This window comes from Falco cherrug, chromosome 1 (assembly GCF_023634085.1).
Source record: "Falco cherrug isolate bFalChe1 chromosome 1, bFalChe1.pri, whole genome shotgun sequence".
Taxonomy (NCBI): Eukaryota; Metazoa; Chordata; class Aves; order Falconiformes; family Falconidae; genus Falco; species Falco cherrug.
In genome coordinates, this window is record NC_073697.1 from 57,643,942 (window position 1) to 57,664,654 (window position 20,713).

Here is a 20,713-nt window from a genome sequence, read left to right on the forward strand (position 1 = left end):
GAGCACGGAAGTCCTTGTATTAAGTGTATGTCCTATTACGTTTTCTTAGCTGCTGAACTCAACAACATCCATAAGAAATACAAAAGAAAGTTACAAACAAGAATTCTGCTTTACTATTATATGGGCTTTACCAGGAACTAAGGAGGAATAATCCAAATGACATCCAGACTCTGCCTACACATTCTTATGTGAATTTGGGATAGACAGGATATGGTTGCATAAAGGAAGAATTTTGCTCTACACAGTACTTCAAAATACTATTTTGCACATTGAAGAATGAATAAGAAGAACAATGAAAACTTATATATTTAAAAGTTTGTAGTTTAACACTAAGTGAAAAAATCTTTTAGCATATAGAGAGATCACTGACTACATAATTATCATCCCATCCTACTCCTCTGCATTTAGTATCCTTGAATCTTATCTGTTCGTCTTACCAAAAAGAGATTTTTAAGCATTTCTTCAACATCCACAAAGGCAAGAAGCAGTGAAAAACAAAAACATCACTGACTTCTAGCCCAGATCACGCATCAAAGTTTTCAGTGAAATTCTCTTTTACTAGTGATAAACAAATTTACAAGGCTTAAGTTGAATGAATTTTAAAAGTTGAAATGGTTGCTTATAGAATGTAAATAGTTCTGTACTTTTCAATTTATCCCATTCTGCTACTTCACCTCTTCTATATTAAAAATGATAGTTTCATTTTCAGCAAGAGAAATGGAAGATCACAGAATTCATAGAGTAAGACTGAGGCTGAGTATCAGGAAAGACGAAGAATAAAAACAGCATTTTGTGAGATTGCACAGTCAGAATTAAGGACAAGATCTGATCCTTGGTTTTTAGATTTGCACGGTCAGTACTAGAAGAAATTTCATGCAAGACCTTTTTACAACACCAACATTAATTGCAACGAAGAATAATAGTAATTTCTGTACTTCAACTTCTCAGCTATTTTTTTGAATACAGATGTTTAAATTGGAACAGGAAGATCCTCAGAACTTAATATGAAAAGAAGGGAGTGAGTGGACATGCTTATGAAAGGTTTTCTTCTAAATTGGTTTCCTAAAGAAATGAGGCTTATATAATCACACTGTGTATTTATCTTATGATATCAGGTCTCTTCTACTCTAATTACTTTTGAATAGGTTGTCTAATTATCACTACATCTGGCAGCACTAGAGTTTTCTAAACAAAATGAATTACTTTAATTTCTTTAAAATAACATTCATAAGAGAAAGACATTAATAGTTCTCACATTGAAGGAAAGGCTGCAGTCTGAACCTGTACCTTGTCAGAAACAAGAGAATTACATGTGAAAAATACCTTCAGATGCAGAAACCACCACAACATGACATTTCTTTCTGAGTGTCAAAATACAAGTCTTCAGGAAACCATGTTCCAGGCCTCAAGAACCTGCCTGTTTTCCTTTTCTTTCATGCAATCCATCATGTGACAGCTACTAAGTAGATGTGAAAATTATGTTCTCATATATTTTCCCTTAGTCACACTAAATCATTAATTTACTTATGCTAACATTCTTTCTCTGATTCCCAAGTTCTGATGAAAAAAGGTTTTTCATGAGAAAATTCCTGCTCAAGCAACATCAATTCCTGTGATAGTAACTTCTAATTGCTGCAGATAATCTGAATATCTATTAATCTTTTTCAAGTAACAGATGATCATGTCAGGTATTCCAATACTATGCTAAATATCACCTCCACTTCTTTTAAATTTATCTATTTTTAAGGACCAACAAAACTCTATTTACAAATTCCTGTGTGAAAGCGGGCACCAACCTGTCTTAGAACGTGTTATTTGAAAGGTAAAGAAAGCAAATTTTTCAGACAGCTTTAGCTAAAAGCATTTCAGAACAAAGCAGTCAATGGTAGGTTCAGTAACAAGAGCAAAATAAGGGATATCCTTACTTTCACTGCAGTTTTCTTCATCACTTCCATCTTTACAGTCATTATCTCCATCACACTGGAATGCACTAGGAATGCACTGCCCATTTCTGCACTCCACCAGACCCTGACTATGACACGCTAGAGAAAAAAAAAATACATATCTTCTGATCAGTTTAGGTTAATGAAGGTGTTAATTACTTTTGAACATCATCTTGAACTTATTTTAGGAGGACCTGATAATACTGCTTAGCACTGAAGATCACTAGACATTTTTCATTATACATGGGCTATGTTTTCCACTGCCTATAGCTGTGCTGATCTTTAACTACACGGACTGAAACTAAACACGCCAGGTATTAGCAACAGGCTGAGATGGAGGACAGCTTTTCCAAGAATAAACCACATCATTTTTACTCATATAAAAACTGTTACCTTTTCTTTACCCACTTACTTACATTCCTTTCTTCAGATTAGGTTCTTAGATGTCAGGAAGATTGTAGGGTAGTGGTTGCAAGGTCAAGCACTGAACGGCAGCAAGAAGCAATGCAGCATAAGCCTATGTCTTATGAGAACCTTAACCACATTAAAACATGCACTAGTTCCCAAGACTTGATTTTGGAACTCAGCAATATTCTACTATAGTTGATTTGCAGATATACACCATCATCACTGGAGCACAAACTCTAGCAAGGTGCGATAGGTTACATACAAGCACATCAAAAAACTGTCACAAACCCAGAATGCCACCAGTTTAAGAGGTTATATACATTCATTCATTACCCTTTAATGGGAACATTACAATTAAAGAAAGCTAATTCTGTAATTAACAAGAAACTGAAATACATGGCAATGCTGGTACTTCTCAATAAATGTTTAATTTGCTGCAGCTGTCTACCAGAAGGGAAATTTGTCAAGTACAAACCTGTGAAATCAAATGAGCTTATAGATTTGCCTTACAAGTAATCAGTAAGTATACTACTTATCTTACATTTTGTTTCTTATTTTTAAAGGAAGAAAAATTTAGAGATTAAGGGAACTTACAGCAATTGATTTCATCTGATTTGTCTATACAGTCATGGTCACCATCACATACCCAATCAGCTGTTATACATCTCCCATCTCCACACTGATGATGTGTCACTGGATTACAATCTAAATAAAATGTAAATATGAGGACCAAAAAAAAAAGGATTATAAATTAACATTTGTATATTTTATATTATTGATCAATTGTTCTATGCCTATAAACTAATATTTCTTACTAATTTGGCATTACTAAATTACAATAAGAGATTTTTTGTACCTGCAGATTTTTTTGCAGGTGGTAGTTACATATGTTCTGAATTCTCTCAAATGCACAGTTGTTTCTATTTGCAACTAAACAACTTTCTTAGATTTGTTAAGCAGATTAAAAGATCTTCTGGCTTCCCATCTCATGGAATGATTTTCAGTTAGCCAATGTTTTCAGTTGCCATCACAGGAAATTATTCCCTATGTTTATCTTTTAATTAGAAGAAAAAAAAGTTTCTCAACTGCTGTATTTGGCACTTAATCAGAAACTGGTTTTTGCATACACTTACAATTTTCCATAAGAATGATCTACAAAGAAATTATTTAATTCTCTGTCTTACCCTTTCTACCCAAATACTTCCACAAATAAATAAAAGCATTCTGTTGAGCAAGCTGATGTTACACCAAAATAAATAGGGCTGTAGGCACAGTTCAGTCTGCCAAATCTGCTATGAAATCTATTTATAGCCTGCACAAACAGTTAGATCTTAAATTTTGCATAGAAAAAATATCTCAAGATAGGAATGGTAGGAGTCAGATAAATGTTTAGAAAAATCTTTAACTGGAGATAGTTTATGAAAAAAAAATCAAAATAACCAAAACTGCCAAGAAGTAGTAAAAGATCTTAGAGTATGTTTAATTTAGAGGAAAAATATAAAACAAACCCCAGAAAAAATTGGGCCCTGACTTTTAGTTTTGAAATTCTCTGTGCTTTCCCTTAGAAAATCAAAAGAAAAAACAAACAAACAAAAAGATAAATAATATTTAAATTTTTTACGAATTATTTTATAGTACTTAATTTTTCTCAGGTGTAGTATCAGAACCAAAATACAGAAAAAATAAGGCTTTCAAAGTTTTCTAATATTTACATGTGAAAACTATTCTTTTTTATGGCAAAACTTCATTTTTTTCCTATGAAAGTTAAGTGTAAGTAGAAAGACAAGTATATGGAGGCAGAACATATGAAATTGATTGAAAACAGAATTCAAAAGAAACAGAATTTGAAAGAAACAGAATTTGATCATCAAAACATACAAGCTCACTATGAAGCTTATGCAGAAACAGTTCAGCTATGAAACAGTTGGCATAACCAGTGTGTAGTCTCTTATGTTTGCTTTAATCTCAGTTAAATTCAGCCAAGTCAGCAAGAAAGCAATCATAACATCTTGAATTAGTTTAAAACAAATTGCAAATTTTTTTTTATTTCTTCAAAATACTACTACCTTCAAAATTTCAATTAACTCAAAACTATCCTCTAAACCTTTTCAAATTGGGTACAGAATTTGTGACCGGTTTTTACTTTGCCCAAAAAGAATAACAGCAGGATATATTATTCTTCTAGTAGTTTAAGGAAAAAGTTTACTGGCTTAATACTGCTATCTTAAAGACTTTAGAAAAGAAAAAAACCTCATTTACCACAGTTTTGTTCATCACTAAGGTCTCCACAGTCATCATATCCATCACAAACAAAGGTATAATTTAGGCATTTTCCTGTGTTGCAACGAAATACATCATCACTGCAGTCTACAAAAGAAATTTTTGTAATGTAAAAAATGTTAACATGACATTAGAACATTCACGTAACTGGAATGTATTGACTAAAACAAGATTAGCTGAAGAAACTCTAAAATTTAAGGTCTGCATTAATACTCAATGTGTAACAGTTTATTAGAATCTAATACAGAAGAGCAAGAAAAATCAAAAGAAGTTTTTAGACATTTTTATTCTGTTCCCGCCAGTTGCTTTTTTGATCAATACCATGAAGAGAAAGTGCTATGGTTACACATATGGACCAAAATGTTTAATTAATTTACACACTTAAAGCTCTCAAGAAAGGTTGTGGGTTTCATTCGCTAGATTACTAGGACAGTCTTGAGCACCTGATGTGGCTATTAGGTGGAGCAGAAGCTTCTAAGAGCAAAATCAAGACTCCCATACCCTGCTTTTGAGCCTGAGGCAGGGAAAGACCAGGGAAGCAGACACACCTGACAGGAGCCAGCAACACTCAGGAGAGATGCTGGCTGAGGCTTGGGCATTGCCACGGCAACCACGGCCACCCCACACCTACAAAAAGCAACCTACGGAGCATGAGCAACCAGAGCATGACGCAGGAGTTTGCATGGCAGGGTGTCATCACCCTACCAGCTCAAGAGGTGAGTTCAGTTAGTGGTCATCACCTTCTCAGAAGGATCTTAGCTATGGTACCCACCCAGCAGAAACCTATGTCCTCTGCACTCGCCAGAGTGAATGTGGCAACCCAGACAGAGCTCCCAGGAAAACACAGAGTCATCCAGGCCTCACACTGCAGGGCTTGCCAGAGCCTTTCACTGGTAGTGCACAGCAGTAGTGAGAACAGCTGTGTGAGGTGTGATCAACTGGATGATCTGCTCAGCCTGGTGGCAGGTCTATGAGAGGAAGTAGGAAGGTTAAGGAGCATCAGGCAGTCCGATAAAGAGATAGACTGGTGGAACCATGCTCTGACCTGAGACAGAAAGAGGAACATCCACCAGAAAAAACCAAGATCAAGGGGATCCTGTATCCTCCCCTCACCAGGCAGAAGCTTAAAAGAAAGGAGTGAATGGAGGCAAGTCCATACTTGGGGCATCAGGTGACCCCACTCCTTGCCCACTTCGCCTTCCCAGGTACCTCTGTACAACAGGTATGAGGCTCTGGATGCAGAAGGCCAGCCAATGGATGATGTAGATGATGGTCCATCTACATCAGAGGTGTCACCAAGGTCAGAAAAGCCTACCCACCCTATCATGACCAATGCCATGAGGCAGAAAAGACAAGTTACAGTTGTAGGTGACTCCCTTCTGAGGGGATCAGAGGATCCAATATGCTGGACAGACTGTCCTCTTAGGGAAGTCTGCTGCCTCCCTGGGCCCAGGTTAAGGACATCACTAGGAAACTTCCCAGCCTGGTACAGCCCTCAGACCATTATGCATTACTGCTCTTCCATGTGGTTAGCGATGAAGCCACAATGTGCAATCCAAGGGCAATAAAAAGAGACTTCAGGGCCTTGGGACGGTTGGTAAGGAAATCTGGAGCACAGGTAGTTTTTTCCTCTATCCTTCCAGCTGCAGGCAGTGACACCAGAAGAAACAGAACGACCCATACATAGTTCTATGGCTGGTGTCACCAGCACAATTTTAGGTTTTTTGATAATGAGGTGGACTACGTGGCACCAGGCCTGCTGGGGTTGGACAGGATTCACCTTTCTGGAAGCAGGGAGAGGGACATTGCTCACATGCTAGTGGGGCTCATTGACGGAGCTTTTAACTAGACTTGAAGGGGGAGGGGGATAGTATCAGGCTTGCCCATGACAAGCTGTGGTGATGACACACCAAGGTTAGAGGGATGGGGTGCTAGTGAGGCCCCTCAGCCTGTTGCTCTGAGATGTGCTGGGTACACTGGAGCACACCTGAAGTCTTACACAGATGAGCCAGGGGGTTCCTGATGTAATAGGAACCAACAGGGGAACACTGGTGAAATACCTCAAAGGAATTAAGGTGTGACCAAGAAGGTGACAGGGCCAACAGCACAGCTGAAGTGCCTCTACAGCAATGCACACAGCATGGGCAATAAGCAGAAGCTGGAAGCCACCATGCTGCTAGAACCTAGTTGCCATTACTGAAATTTGGTGGGACAAATGCACGACTGGAGTGCAGTGGCTATCAGTGGCTACAGGCTATTCAGAAAGGACAGGGGAGGAAGCGGTGGCAGAGGCACTGCCCTCTACATCAAGAAATGGTTAAATTGTGAAGAGTTGTCTCTGAAGAATAGCCAAGAGCGGGCTGAAAGCTTATGAATAAGAATTAGAGACCAAGGCAACAAATGGAACTTTGTGGTTGGTGTCTACTACAGGCTGCCTGATCAAGGGGAGCCTATTGACAAATCTTTCTTACTCCAGCTACAGCTGGTCAAACTAAAGGGCAAGAAGGATATGCACAGGCAGTGGAAGCAGGGACAGGTATCCTGGGAAGAGTATAGGGACATGGCCTGTTTGTGTAGGGATGGGGTCAGGAAGGCCAAGGCACAGCTGGCGCTGAACTGGGCAAGGGATGCAAAGAATAAGGAGAGCTTCCATAGGTATGTCAGGTAGAAAAGAAAGTCAAAGAAAGCACACTCCCCGATGAACACCAATGACAAAGAAGTAACAACGGATAAGGAGAAGGCTGAGGTACTCGACTTTCCTGCCTTAGTCTTCACTGGCAACTTCTCTTCCCACACCGCTGGAGTTGATGGACCACAAGACAGGGACTGACTAAATCCCTCCCACTGTAAGAGAAGATCAGGTTTGTGACCACCTGAGGAACATGAACATACATGAGTCTATGGGACCTGACAGGATGCACCCCACAGTCCTGAGGGAATTGGCTGATGCAGAATGCATCTCCACTCCATGATACTTGAAAAGTCATGGCAGTCAGGTGAAGTCCCTGGCAACTGGAAAAAGGGGGAAAATTGCACCCATTTTTAAAAATGGCAGAAAGGTGAACCCTGTGAACTATCAACCTGTCAGCCTCATCTCCATGCCTAGGAAGATCATGGAACAGATCCTCCTAGAAGTTATACTGAGGCATATGGAGGACAGGAAGGTTCTCATGAGGTTCAACAAGGCCAAGTGCAAGGTCCTCCACCTGGGTTAGGGCAACTTCCAGTATCAATACAGGCTGGGGGATGAAGGGATTGAGCCTGCCAAGAAGGACTTGGGGGTACTGGTGGATGAAAAGCCGGACATGAGCTGGCAATGTGTACTCACAGCGTGGAAGGCCAACTGTATCCTGGGCTACATCAAAAGAAGCGTAGCCAGGAGGTCAAGGCAGGTGATTCTGCCCCTCTACTCCGCTCTGGTAAGACCCCACCTGGAGCACTGCCCCCAGCTCTGGAGTCCTCAGCACAGGAAAGACATGGACCTGTTGGAATGGATCCAGAGGAGGGCCACAAAAACGATCAGAGGGTTGGAACACCTCTCCTATGAGGAAAGGCTGAGAGAGTTGGGTTTTTTCAGCCTGGAGAAGAGAAGGCTCCAGGGAGACCTTATTGCAGCCTTTCAATACTTAAAGGAGGCTTATAAGAAAGATGGGAACAGGCTTTTTGTGTTTTGTGACAGGACAAGGGGTAATGGTTTTAAACTAAAAAAGCATATGTTTAGACTAGATATAAGGAAGAATTTTTTTATTATGAGGTTGACCAGAGAGGAGGTAGATGCCCCATCCCTGGAAACATTTAAGGTCAGGTTGGACAGGACTCTAGGCAACCTGATTTAGTTGAAGATGTCCCTGCTCATGACAGGGAGGTTGGACTAGATGACCTTTAAAAGCCCGTTCCAACCTAAATTATCCTATGATTGTATGAGGTTACTTAAAAATTTGAAAGGGACAAGGACTGCAGGAAACACAACATCCTTTATCAGACAAACTTTCAGCCAAATAAGTCCTCCTTCAGTTTTGCTATATCTGCTGTATAATTCTAGAAGGTCTTATTTCATCTCCACCCACTCTCCCCAACTTTTACCGAGTCTCCTAATAAAAGTCATCCTCTACCTATAAACACTGTATCATTTAACAGACAGGCTTTCTTTTAAAGGTAATCTTAACTCATGAAATGTATAATGCTTGTTTTTTCAAGACGTAGTATTTTTATTCTTATATTACTAATTTATTTTTTTCCCATTTGTAATGGAACTTGAGAGCCACAGTCTCATAGGCATTTTTAAATTTTTTAGCTTACATTAAAAACTAAAGGAAAAATCCAAAGATAAAAATATACAATATTCTATGTAACAGAAATTGTATCAACTTCCATTAAATAAATTGTAGGCTATTAAAGGAAAAGCAAGCTTTAGCCTCATTCGTATTGAGACCAGGAGGAAATTGCAGTCATCATTTATTCCTTGGAGTATCGCAGATAAAATCTATCAGCAACTTCCTTAAAAGCAACTTTGTGAATCTTGGAATGCCCAGGCTCTTAAATCACTAATAAGAAGAAATCTTTTGAGGGTAGTCTAAACTGCACAGTCTGGAACTCAACCCTGGGTCTGGCATTTTCCAAAGTCTGTATGCACAGCCCCCCTGTTTTGTGGTATCATGTCCTACTGTAGTCCCTATTTAGTCATTGTTCCACATTTTCCTTTTTTCTTTTTCATTGTTTTCCTACTGTACATTTGCTTAGCTTTTCTAAAGGTGTTAGTAGTCCAATGAAGTTTTTGTCAACAGAGATAAACACATAGGAGCTCTAAAGATACACACTACCATAGAGAAATAAATAAGAAATCAGGATATTAAGCATGTATATTCATCTTTTCTTTTCTACAGCACCATATACTGGATTTATTTAAATGAACCACATCCACAGTTGAGGCCAAGAGAACTTTTCTAAACAGGTAGGTTTGCGTCTGCTGTAAAATCAATTCCAAGGACTAGGAAAAAGATACTAGTAACAGTCTTCTGTTTATTATCAGAAGTGGTCTTCTTTTGCATGTTATTGATCCATTAAAAAAGAAATGCTCCAAAATACTTCTGCTTTCCACATGGCTCCTTGCAGTTCTTCCACTTAAGAAATTTGATAGATCAAAGCACATGCTGTGGCCAGAGTGAACAAAAGTAAACACATTCAATGGCAGCTCAGAGAGTTCAAATGTCAATATACACAAATACTATGCAAAGCTCCTACCCTGTATCAATAGCCTTTAGTTTTCAGGTTTCCCTGAATGGATTCAGTGCTTCAACAGAACACTGCAAGGTCTAAGAAACTTACTGCAATGGACTTCATCACTCCAATCATCACAGTCATTGTAGCCATTACATTGCAGTCTCCCTGGGATGCAGATCCCACTGGCACACAAGAAACTCTCCTCACCTCCACACAGTGCTGAAAAAGAGAAGACAAGAAAGAACACATGTTAAACTTTTCAGGTCAAGAAGAAATAAGCAGAAATTAAAGATAGGGTAATGAGTCTTAATTGATGCACTTAATCAACAAACCCCAAATTACTCAAATTCAAGCAAGTGGAAACTGGCATTTTCATATAACTTTTCTTATTTCAAAAACAGGTATCTAGGCTGAGTTAATCAGTGAGGTTAAATCTACTATTACCTCTAAAAAGCATCTGTACGGGGCAACTGCTAAAAATGGACCTTAGGATGGGATGAAGCAAGCTCTTTTTTTCCCCATTAAATAGATGCATCAGATTAAATACCCAGCCAAAGTCACAACAGATGGATCTTCTCAGCCTAGGTGTTCAGGCAAAAGATTATCAGGTTGAGACTTAAGAGTATCATAGCACAGACACCTTTCTAGAGCAGAAGGATTCCTCAAACATTCTTATAAGTCCCTGAACACTAGAACATGGTCATCGTTGCAATTCAATATATGGGGAATTGAGATACCTAAAGAGAAAAAAACCCAAACCCTAGAGCGTTAGGTATCTCACAGGAGATATGCAGGGACATTATGTTCAGAGAGAGGTAACACTTTCCCATTCAGGTCCTTCAAGGCACTTAAAATATAGAGATGCAAATCACCATTAATTTGTTTACACCTTAGTCCACACAATAGAGGCCAAACTTCCAAGCATTTGCTTTAAATAACATCGGCTGAGAAAAATCCCTGTAAACCATACAGGTGGGGAAAGACATCAAGTGAAAATTACATGGGGACACGAAGTAAACAAGCCCAGTAGAAAAGCAATTATTTCCTTCAGAACCTGATTGTTGGTTTATTGTTTTGGTTTTGGTTTGCTTTTTGTTTTCAAAAGCCACGGGTAACAGTCAGGCTACTCAACCAAGCTAAACAAACCAAAAAAGTTTCACCTTCATTAAAATATCAGCAAAACAACCCCAATAACTTTACTTTAAGCATACATAACTGAAATGAGAAATAGCTTTCAGATATGGAGGAAAACAATCCTGTCACTTTGCTAGTGTAAAGTTGTTAAATGTATCTCTGTGTGAGAACAGCAAGTTCAAACAATAAAATCTCGTGAAAGTTCAAAATTCTACTTTTAGAAATTCCGTTGCAATTCAAACTTTGTATCCAAGTTTGCCAAGAACAATAAAGGTCTCTAACTGTAGCTTTCAAACTTTACCACAATGCAGATCACAGGTATGAAAACACATCAGTTTCAGCAGCAGCAGCTACAGAATCTCTTCCGCCATTGAAGTAATTTTGCATCTGATTGCAACATAGCTCCATATTTCTCATCATAAAATACCTAAACTTGCATTTTTCCTATTCCTATATGAGAATTCAGTTCCTATTTCTTCTCCCTTTATTCTCTGAACCTCATACTTAACAAAGTCTGGAAAATGTATTTGTCATCTACATGCCAAAAGCAAAAAAGTACATATTGAATATCTGCATCATAAATTTGTACTCCTCGTAACATATCCATGAAAAAGTATATTCATTCAGGATACAGTTTAAAATTAAATTAAGGGAAAATTACCAAATATCTAATGATAGAATTTTCAGTAGCATGGGCTTTTATGACCTCAGTTTGGCACTGCAGTAAATGATAGCACAACGGTAACACACAACATAAATTTCAGATTAACCCATTAATAAATCAATGACTATGATGGTGTTTGTGTCAACATTTTACTTGGTCCTGCGCTCAGTAGAATCCCCAGTATAAGGAATTATCCTTAACAGTGAAGTATTAACCACAATAATGTGTTGATTAAGCACATTCTTGTGCAAGCAAAAACTGAGCATAAATGAAAGATCAGTCCTAAACTCACACTGCTGATTTCCCATTTAAACTCCTCTTTCTGGAGTCAACATTTCACTTACAAAAGGAGGGAAAGTTTTTTTTAATCTCTTCCAACAAAATAGTCTGTTGTGAAGTAACTCAGAGCATACAAGTAATCTCATTTTATATGTCTTCAGAAGAACAGGAATATAAAAATGAAACAAAATGGAAAGCAAAGTGGTGCTGATGAAATCTGGCAGTGTTTCACAAAACATGCAGATACAATTTAAGGACATAAAAGATGAAAGGTAGAAAGATATGAGAAACACGAACTAATAAATAACGACTCTCCATCCTGCTACATCAATTTTTATCTGCCTTATTTGGTTGTTCAGCCATACTGTTTCACAGAATTTCAAGAATTCATTATTTAGTGATGTCTTTTGATTTTAATAAGTGCATCATAAAAGAAAACTTGATGGAAACTTTTTTCCTTAAAATCTCATCTTTCGCCACAAAAGCATGTGTGCCCATTGTCCCTGCACAGCATATTAAGTATGCCATCGTCTGCAAAGTGAGCATTCACTTTCTTTAAACCTATGCTTTCCTGAGCACCCTCCAAACAACCCAGCTCCTAGACATTAGAATATTAATAATTGGTTTGTTCTCTTCATTAAATGTGAACAGTCACGTTTTGACATCTGGATTTAGATTTTCAGTAGGATGCAAAATCACCTTCTGTTGTCAATATATTATGATTTTCACAGTTGCAAAGTATTATCTATCTCATGATAACTGGTCTTTAAATCTGATGGAAATACCACTGCCTCATTTTAAGGAAAATCTCCCTTGCAAATACAGCTAATACTCCCTTACGTGGTACAAGTCTCCATCATCCTTTTCCCTAAACTTCTTTCTTTTCTATTTTCTGATTTATAAAACATCCCCCATTATTTTGTGGTTGAGAAGCAGACAGAAAATGTCTTTGGAAAATTCATTACTTACTATATAAAAACTGAATTTCATGTCTTGTTTTATTAAATACCATAAGCTTAATTTGATTTTTAATACTGAAAAAGATCTGTTACTTGCAAAAGTTCCATATATGATCCTATTTGTTGAAGATTAGCTGATTTATAAAAGCACTATGAAGCAATGCCATTTAAAAAAGCCTGGGAAAGGCAAGATGTTCTTACAGAATAAGGAATCTTTTATGTGTTTCACAGATAAGGGTTCTCTTCCCAGCTCTGCTGCAAACCTTCTGCATCACCTTGGACAATTTAGGCAATCTGTGCCTTAGCTCTATACCTATAAAAAGATGAAAAAACTTCTCTGTTTTCTTGGGCTCTTTGAGGAGAAAAATCATTAGCTTCAGTACTACAAAGCTAATGCTGCAGGAGTCTTATGAACTCATTTTCACACTGATGAACTGATATTTAAGATTTCCCACAGGGATTGAAATATATTTCTATTTTGGGAACATCGGGATAGCTCTCAGAGAAACATCACTGAATGCAAGAAGATCAAGAGGAAAACCTGAAAGATAAATGTCAATGGAAACAATACAATTTTTGAGACAGAACAAAGCTATTTAAAACTGCCATCAGCGAATGACCCATTTTAAGAGACCTCAACAGGCAGTTATGAAAAGACTATTACACCTATTAAATCTGCCCTTGGGACTAAAGAATGAGCCTTTAAAGCACCTACAAAAAATATAAAAATTTCTGCTCACAATCAGCCTTTCTGTATAGCAATGTGATATTCTTCGTAATTTGCCAAACCACTATGTGCACTGTGGATGCTGTCATGTACCACTGAGCACCAGACATGCCTAAACATGTAGAGTGTGTTTTTTAAAAATGACAAACAGCTCCAGCTTGCACTGATTTCAAGTCCAATTAATTACCCAGATTTCCAATTTTATATGTGGTCCTAACATAGCAGTCCTTTCTACTGCACTATGGAGATGGATACACGCAAACACTCTCAGCACCTTCATTTTTACTCTTAACTTTTGACAGCAGGGGATTATTTTTTTCAACATATGCTTCTGCAGGAAATTTTCAGAAGGTTGACAATTTGACCATATCTCCAAAAATCAGGTTTTAATGGAAATTATAAAAGCGTGGTCTTATGCTGGAAAACAAACACTTTTGTTCAATGCTGAATTTCGATATTTGATCTGAAAACTAGAGGATTTAGATATGCAACTATTTATAAAACTTTATTGAACACAGGCTGCATGCTCAGAAATGCTGGACTGTTCTAAACAAAGCAGCAGTAGAAGAAATAAAGCCTTAAATAGATGTCTGAAGTAAAAAAATGTTGGACCATTCCACTCAAATTTGCCAAAATTATGAAAAATTGTCAGGGTGTTATAAAGGAATGTGCTGGGAAATGTTAATTAATGATACCTTTGTCAATAATTCACAGATTTATTAATATAATAATGCAAATATTCACACCCCCAAACTCATGAAGAAAAATAAAGGTGAAGTAAAAGGCACCCACAGAAAATGGAAGCAAACCTTGCTGATAGAGAAACTTGCTGCTTTTAGGCCTTCCCCAGAAAGGTTTACAACCTGGCAAAGCTTCCAAAATCCCTGACTAAACACTATTGGTGGCAAAAAGTGCTTTATTTTACCTGCATCTGGTGTACTATCAAAAGTGCTTCTGACGAGCCAAGACCATTTGTGTCCTGTACTTTCAAGCTAGATTACTGGGATGCCGTCTATAGAAAATTATTTGGGCAGGTCCCTGGAAAGCTGCAAACAGCACAGACTGAAACAAATATATTATTCTACCACCCTCTAGATTGATACCTGGTTGTATTTCAAGGTACAGCAACAGATAAAGCACTGTATATCTGTGAAAATGACCATTAAAAGTGCTGCTATTTTTTAAAAAAGTTAGGAGAAAACATTCACTGTCTAATGCTACGAAAAAAGTAGGAGCTATCAAATAAAACTGTCTTTAAAACAACCAAAAAGTGGTACTCTTCATGCAATGCATAAATAAGCTGTAACACTTTGCAATAGGATACTACGGATGCTAAAATGTGCAAAAATCCATGAAACAAAGGGGATGCATTAACTGAAGAAAAAATCTACGATGGGTCAAAAATTACAGAAAAGTCCTTGAATATCAAACAGATGGAAAATGCAGTAGTATTTCGGAAAAGTATTGCCACATATTCTTGCCCTGTTCTCCTATTCTTCTCTGGGCATCCAGTTTTGGCAGCTGTTGGAGTCAGCATTACAAAATAGATGGACTTTTCATTTGACTCAATGCAGTCACAATAGCACAGTGGGACACAGGAATCTTTGTATTCTCTTGCCTGCAAATTTTCATCACCTGCTCCCTATATCCCATGTACCCTGCAGAACGGTGTATGCATCTTGAAGCCATCAGTCCTAGAAGGTTTTGATACTAGGATCACGATCACAGAATTAGGAAAGTGGACAACTCCTTCCCCCCAGGAAATTTTCCATTTCTCTACTTCCTTATGATGCAAAACCCTGTGGGAGAAAGAACACAAAAGACCTTTCTCTTCCATTCAAGTAAAGTGGCCTAAAAAGGCCACATAGGAAACTCCAAGCTGGAAAAGAAACAGGCAAAGAACAAGAAGGCAGAAAGAGATAAACGGTGGCGGAGGCAGAATAGGAGAACAATCAAAATCAAAGGATATAATAAAATATAATGCAGAGTCAACAGAAGTAAAGAATGAGTGCTTGGGGGAAAGAAACAGTTTTTTCAACTGTGAATGTTTTCTCACATGAAACACCATCACAATCTTGAAAAACATTTTGTCTCCCTCAAAAAATTATTCCACTATTGCTGTTTTTGCAGCTGGTCAGTATCAATGTTACATACACACAAATCACCTCTCTCTTCTTTTTACTGCATTAAGGGAATGCAAGGGCACAAAAGAAGGATAATGTCTTCCTTTTCTCAGATAAATTCTGTATTGGATGTGTATAATTAGCTTCACATTTAGTGCCTTTGAATCTCTGCTCAAAGGTATTCCTCAAAGACAATTCTCTAAATTAATACCGGTGTGAAAAACCCTGGAAGATAAACTGGGTACCGTGGAAAAAGAATATCAGAACTGTTTTTATTGGTGTTTTATTCTTGGAACAAAACAAAACAAGATCTGCATTAGTTAAGCACATTCGGTTAAGAAAATTAGTCTCTCACTCTCTTGAGTATTTTCTGTATAATTTGCACTATTGCAGCTTATGCAGGACAAGATAGCCTATGATGGCAGCCACTAGAAGAAAGTGTGAACTGTTCAGCTGAGTTACTGCAAAATTCAAAGCTGAACTTGGGTAAAGGCAATGCTATTATAAGAAAGATGTACTGCTGAAGTCTATAGTTGTGGTGTTAATACATCTATTCACTGTTTGGTTTTGCAGTATCTTAAAATGTTATACATTAACTGTTAATGACTGTTGCTAGTATTCTTAATGTAGTGCTCCAATTAAATGCTTCTTATCCAGCTTAAAACAGTCTAAGAGCTCCTGTGGTGGCACCTTCAAACAGCTGAAATAGTTCACTCCAATTATGCATGCATTTAGCCCTTTCATGCCCTTGAACATTGCAGGGCATTTACCGACATGTACAATAACTAATTTCTATGGTTTTGCCCAGAAGGCAGATTATCCAGGTTATCAGCAACGGTTTTCCTGCTCACCAACTACTTTAACTTTCTAACCGGACAAAATTAACAGACTGTGTCCAACTGAAGAACGGCTGCAATAACTAGTGAGTAAAAAGTTCACAAAGATTTGTCTTAGAGAACAGAAAAGTTCTGGTTTACTTATAACTTAATGCGACTGATAATGTCATGTGTGACATACACATACTTACTTATTTTCATTCCTTTTCATGATTCCGCTTTTTTATTCATTACAGATTTAGTTTGACTACTAATAGGAAGGCATATTCATTCATAGTATATAGGAATTATTAGAATACCCAGAAACCATTACAGCATGTAAAGTTACATTGTTAGATAAAGTTACTTTGTTATATTGTTCAGAAAAAAACCAAAGAGCAATACTTTTAAAGAAACTAACTTGAATACACATAAAGTAAATTAATGTCTCTGTTAAAGCTGAGTCAGGACTAAAATCCATAACATTTGCTCCAATAGGAATCAAAATATGATCACAGGAGAATTTTCAACAAAAGTTATCTGAAAAAAATGTACTTTCATATATTTAAATTTAAATACTTGAAACATTGCAAAAAATCTGTGGAGAGATAAAATCTCCTAAGACAAAACTGTAAATTTGTTCCTGGAAAAAGCTATATTAAAAATAATTTCATGATCTGGTATAACTGATATCTTTCATATATCTGGTATAAGTGATAGCTATTTAGAAACAGTTTCTCACTTAAAAAAAGGTCATATACTTTTGTGTACCTTTAAGGACAAACGATACAAATAATATGCAACATAACAATGCAATAGAATTTATATGGTATATTTAAATTTTAATGTACTATGTATTTTATAGAACTTAAATAGTATTTATTAGAAACTTCATGGCTGTGAAGTGCAGTTCAGGCCTCTTATGCATAACTTTTATACAGAAACAGACATTCATAATGCCTCTTGAGTAATAATACAAAAGTGAACATTATCTGACATTTCCATATTCCTCCTTACACATTTTTGCTGAATAAAGAGCAGAAGCATCATAATCACTGCCGCTTTTGAAATCATTTTACCATTCAAATTAACTGAAAATTAATTTCAGGGCTTTGTGAGACCTTCACATTAACGTAAAATCAGTTCATTGTGTTGCTTTACTTTTCATTCAAGCTAAGGTGCTTTTTTTCTCCACAGTTTTAACAGCATCAACTATGTTGGCTGACCAAAGCAAATAAAAATAACAGAAACACAGTGACTGCTGAAAGAAAAAAAGAGCTGGAACATTTCTGTGAGGAAAGATATGTATAGCCACCCCCAGGAAGGTTTTGAGATTTCTCCCCCCCCCTAGAACACATTATTTCATTCACGTGGAATGAACGACTGATGATGCTTCCCCCTCACTCCCTTACATGCTCACAACTCATTAGAACTGCAAAACCAGTTAAACCATCCATCTTAGATCTCAGCAGCTGGGTTCCTAAAACTGTTTTCAGAGTAGCCAATTTTCTCACTTACTGGGTATTCACTTGTCACTTGTGTGAAAGGATATCAACCTGACTGATGCAGCCCTGTCTACAGAACTGCACCTTTTTCTCTGTGACTCATTCTGTACACTCGGATGGTTTTACGATAATAGCACATGGCTCAGATTTTCCAGTACATTCGGTGTATTGGCAGTCACATCAGAAATGTAAGTCATAGTAGTTTCTCCATAATGGTAACGTGCACTCAGTTTGCAATGCTTGTGGAGGAAAAATCTAGACAAAGAGATAAATAGCAGCAGTGACACATGGACAAGTATCTATCCACTAGATAATCCCAATTCTAACTAATAAACATTTTTCAGGAAAGTTGGTAATTGTTCCCAGGATAAATGCTCTGGATTCTAACTAGAACATCAGTCAAGCATACATTCTCCAACAGAGCTTGGAAAGGTATGTGAAGTTCAAGGATTTTTTGGAGGAGTGGCATTTTTCAGTTCAGAAAATGTAGAGGACATAGAGTAGTGGTCCTCAAACTACGGCCCGCGGGCTGGATACGCCCCCCCAGGGTCCTCAATCCAGCCCCCGCTATTTACAGAACCCCCCTGCCCCCCCGCGGGGGGTTGGGGGGGGAACCAAGCAGCCGCAGATGGCTGCCTGCCACTGCATCCGCGCACTGGGCCCCTGGTTAAAACGTTTGAGGACCCCTGACATAGAGTATTTAGTCACAATCGAACAGAAGAGATCAAGATAAAATTTTGTTTGGGATTGTGTGATACTGTGCTAAAACAAGCAGGTATAACAGCCAGACCTTATTTTTGATAAATACAAGAACTAACTAAAGCCCCAAAAGAGAATTAAATCATCACACAAATTATATGCAAGGCTTATGTGGGCAGGGAGGGTTTCACTGCATGTAATCTGGAGGCATTAGTCCCCAAAAGAAACCAAAAAGTTGAGACATGAGTAGCCATATGCCAAGGACATGCTCTTGCAATTTCTAGGAACTGAGCCCTGAGAAGACTGTGAATAGCACTCTGGGCTTAGCACTACGTAAAAAAGGATTGGAACGGTGAACCAACCCCTGCTGTTTGGTTCTACTGTGTTCAGAGAAGTAAATTCTTTCAAAAATACAAATTGCAGAAAGAAATATTCAACTACAGCATAATTTATTTCTATAGGAGAAACAGCCCAGTAAATCTGCATTCACCTTTTCAGTCACAAAGGAATAACATCAGAACCATTCTTTGAAATAAAAAGACAAAATATTCTCTATAGTCTGTCATTCTAAATGAAAACTATTCATATCCAAGCATCATGCACAATAGCTCACGAAAAAAATAAATTAAAAATGCCTTTTGTTTTATACAACAGGATGTCAGAATTGCCAATAAGCAGCCTGGATCTCCACAGTCTGCCAGGTAGGGGCAGTGAATCTCACAACAGGCTCTAGGTATTTTTCCCTAGTGAGAAATAGTAAGCTTCCACTGTGCACCTCTGTAATTTTTGCAGTTTACTACCAGATAGATACAAATCCTGCCACACAGATTATGGAAGAATCATCAGCCAGGCACTGCTCTAACAGACTTCTTCTCTAGCAGTATTTAATATATATTAGCAAGAAGATATTCTGAAACATGAAAGTTTCAGAAGTCAGCAATATCTTCTGGCTTGATCTAAAAGTTTGGTGGGGCTTTTTAACACTTTGGCCAGCTATAATTTGTCAAAATTTAATGGGCATATTTATGTCATATGTACAACAGTGGTTGTGTATGTCTGTGTACCACACATGCACGAAACCCAGGTCTCTAACATTCTGTTGCTTTTTCAGAATCGTATCTCATTTTGTGTTCAGTATGAGTGTGCTCAATTAATGATTTGCTAGTCACTCTCATTGTTCAGCGTACAACCCTTTACCATACTTATGTATTTATGCTACAGCCTCTTACCTTATGTGTTATTTGAACTTGCCATGAAGACAAAATTATTGTCCTCCTAATTCCTATGATATTCATCACTATGATACCAAAGGCATCGACACACATCCCTGTGAGCTAAAAGGACAGTTTTATTCTCATTTTACAAAGTGAATTTGAGACATGGAAAAAGAAATACACATTCTTATAATGACTTGTTCATGGTTCCCATTTGTAGAGATCCATTAGACCTAAATTTTTGGCATACTTAGCATATACTTGTATCGTATGGTTAAAACACAGCTCCCAGTGGCTTTCACTACAGTAACTTGCTGAAAATCCCATAGAAACCCTACAAAAGACTTCTGGATAGTGTTCAGTTTTCCTGGAAGGCATTCAAATGTCTTCAACAAGACACAATCCGTCATATATTTCCCCATCTCAGCCATTACAATGTTTCCACAGATGAAGGCAGGTATGGACAACAGCCTCCTTTACTTCATGACCCTTCAAAACATACCCCAAAAAAAGATTTGGTCCACTAATTTGAGGTCATATCATTATGCATATTCAGAAAGTGCAAGGAAACAACCCAGGATATACAAGCAATTTTACTTGTAGCATTAACTAACGTTCAAAGATACACTGTATAACCTCGCTGGCCTTTTAAGGTAGTTTTGAGTAACTTCTTAGGTCTTTTGAACAAAACTAAAGAACAATTTTCACCTTATCATTTCAGCTTGTTTATTGTCATCCAGAAG

At 37.6% G+C, this 20,713-nt stretch overlaps 1 protein-coding gene across 1 annotated transcript in view; it reads right to left on the reverse strand.

Moving 5' to 3' along the window:
* CORIN (corin, serine peptidase) overlaps nucleotides 1-20,713 on the reverse strand; it is a 149,296-nt gene that overhangs the window by 50,818 nt on the left and 77,765 nt on the right. The window contains exons 6-9 of the mRNA XM_055701518.1: nucleotides 9,957-10,070; nucleotides 4,611-4,718; nucleotides 2,946-3,056; nucleotides 1,926-2,042 (exon numbers count right to left, since the gene is read on the reverse strand). Of these exons, the coding sequence (XP_055557493.1) occupies nucleotides 1,926-2,042; nucleotides 2,946-3,056; nucleotides 4,611-4,718; nucleotides 9,957-10,070 (450 nt within the window). The remainder of the gene's footprint in view (nucleotides 1-1,925; nucleotides 2,043-2,945; nucleotides 3,057-4,610; nucleotides 4,719-9,956; nucleotides 10,071-20,713) is intronic.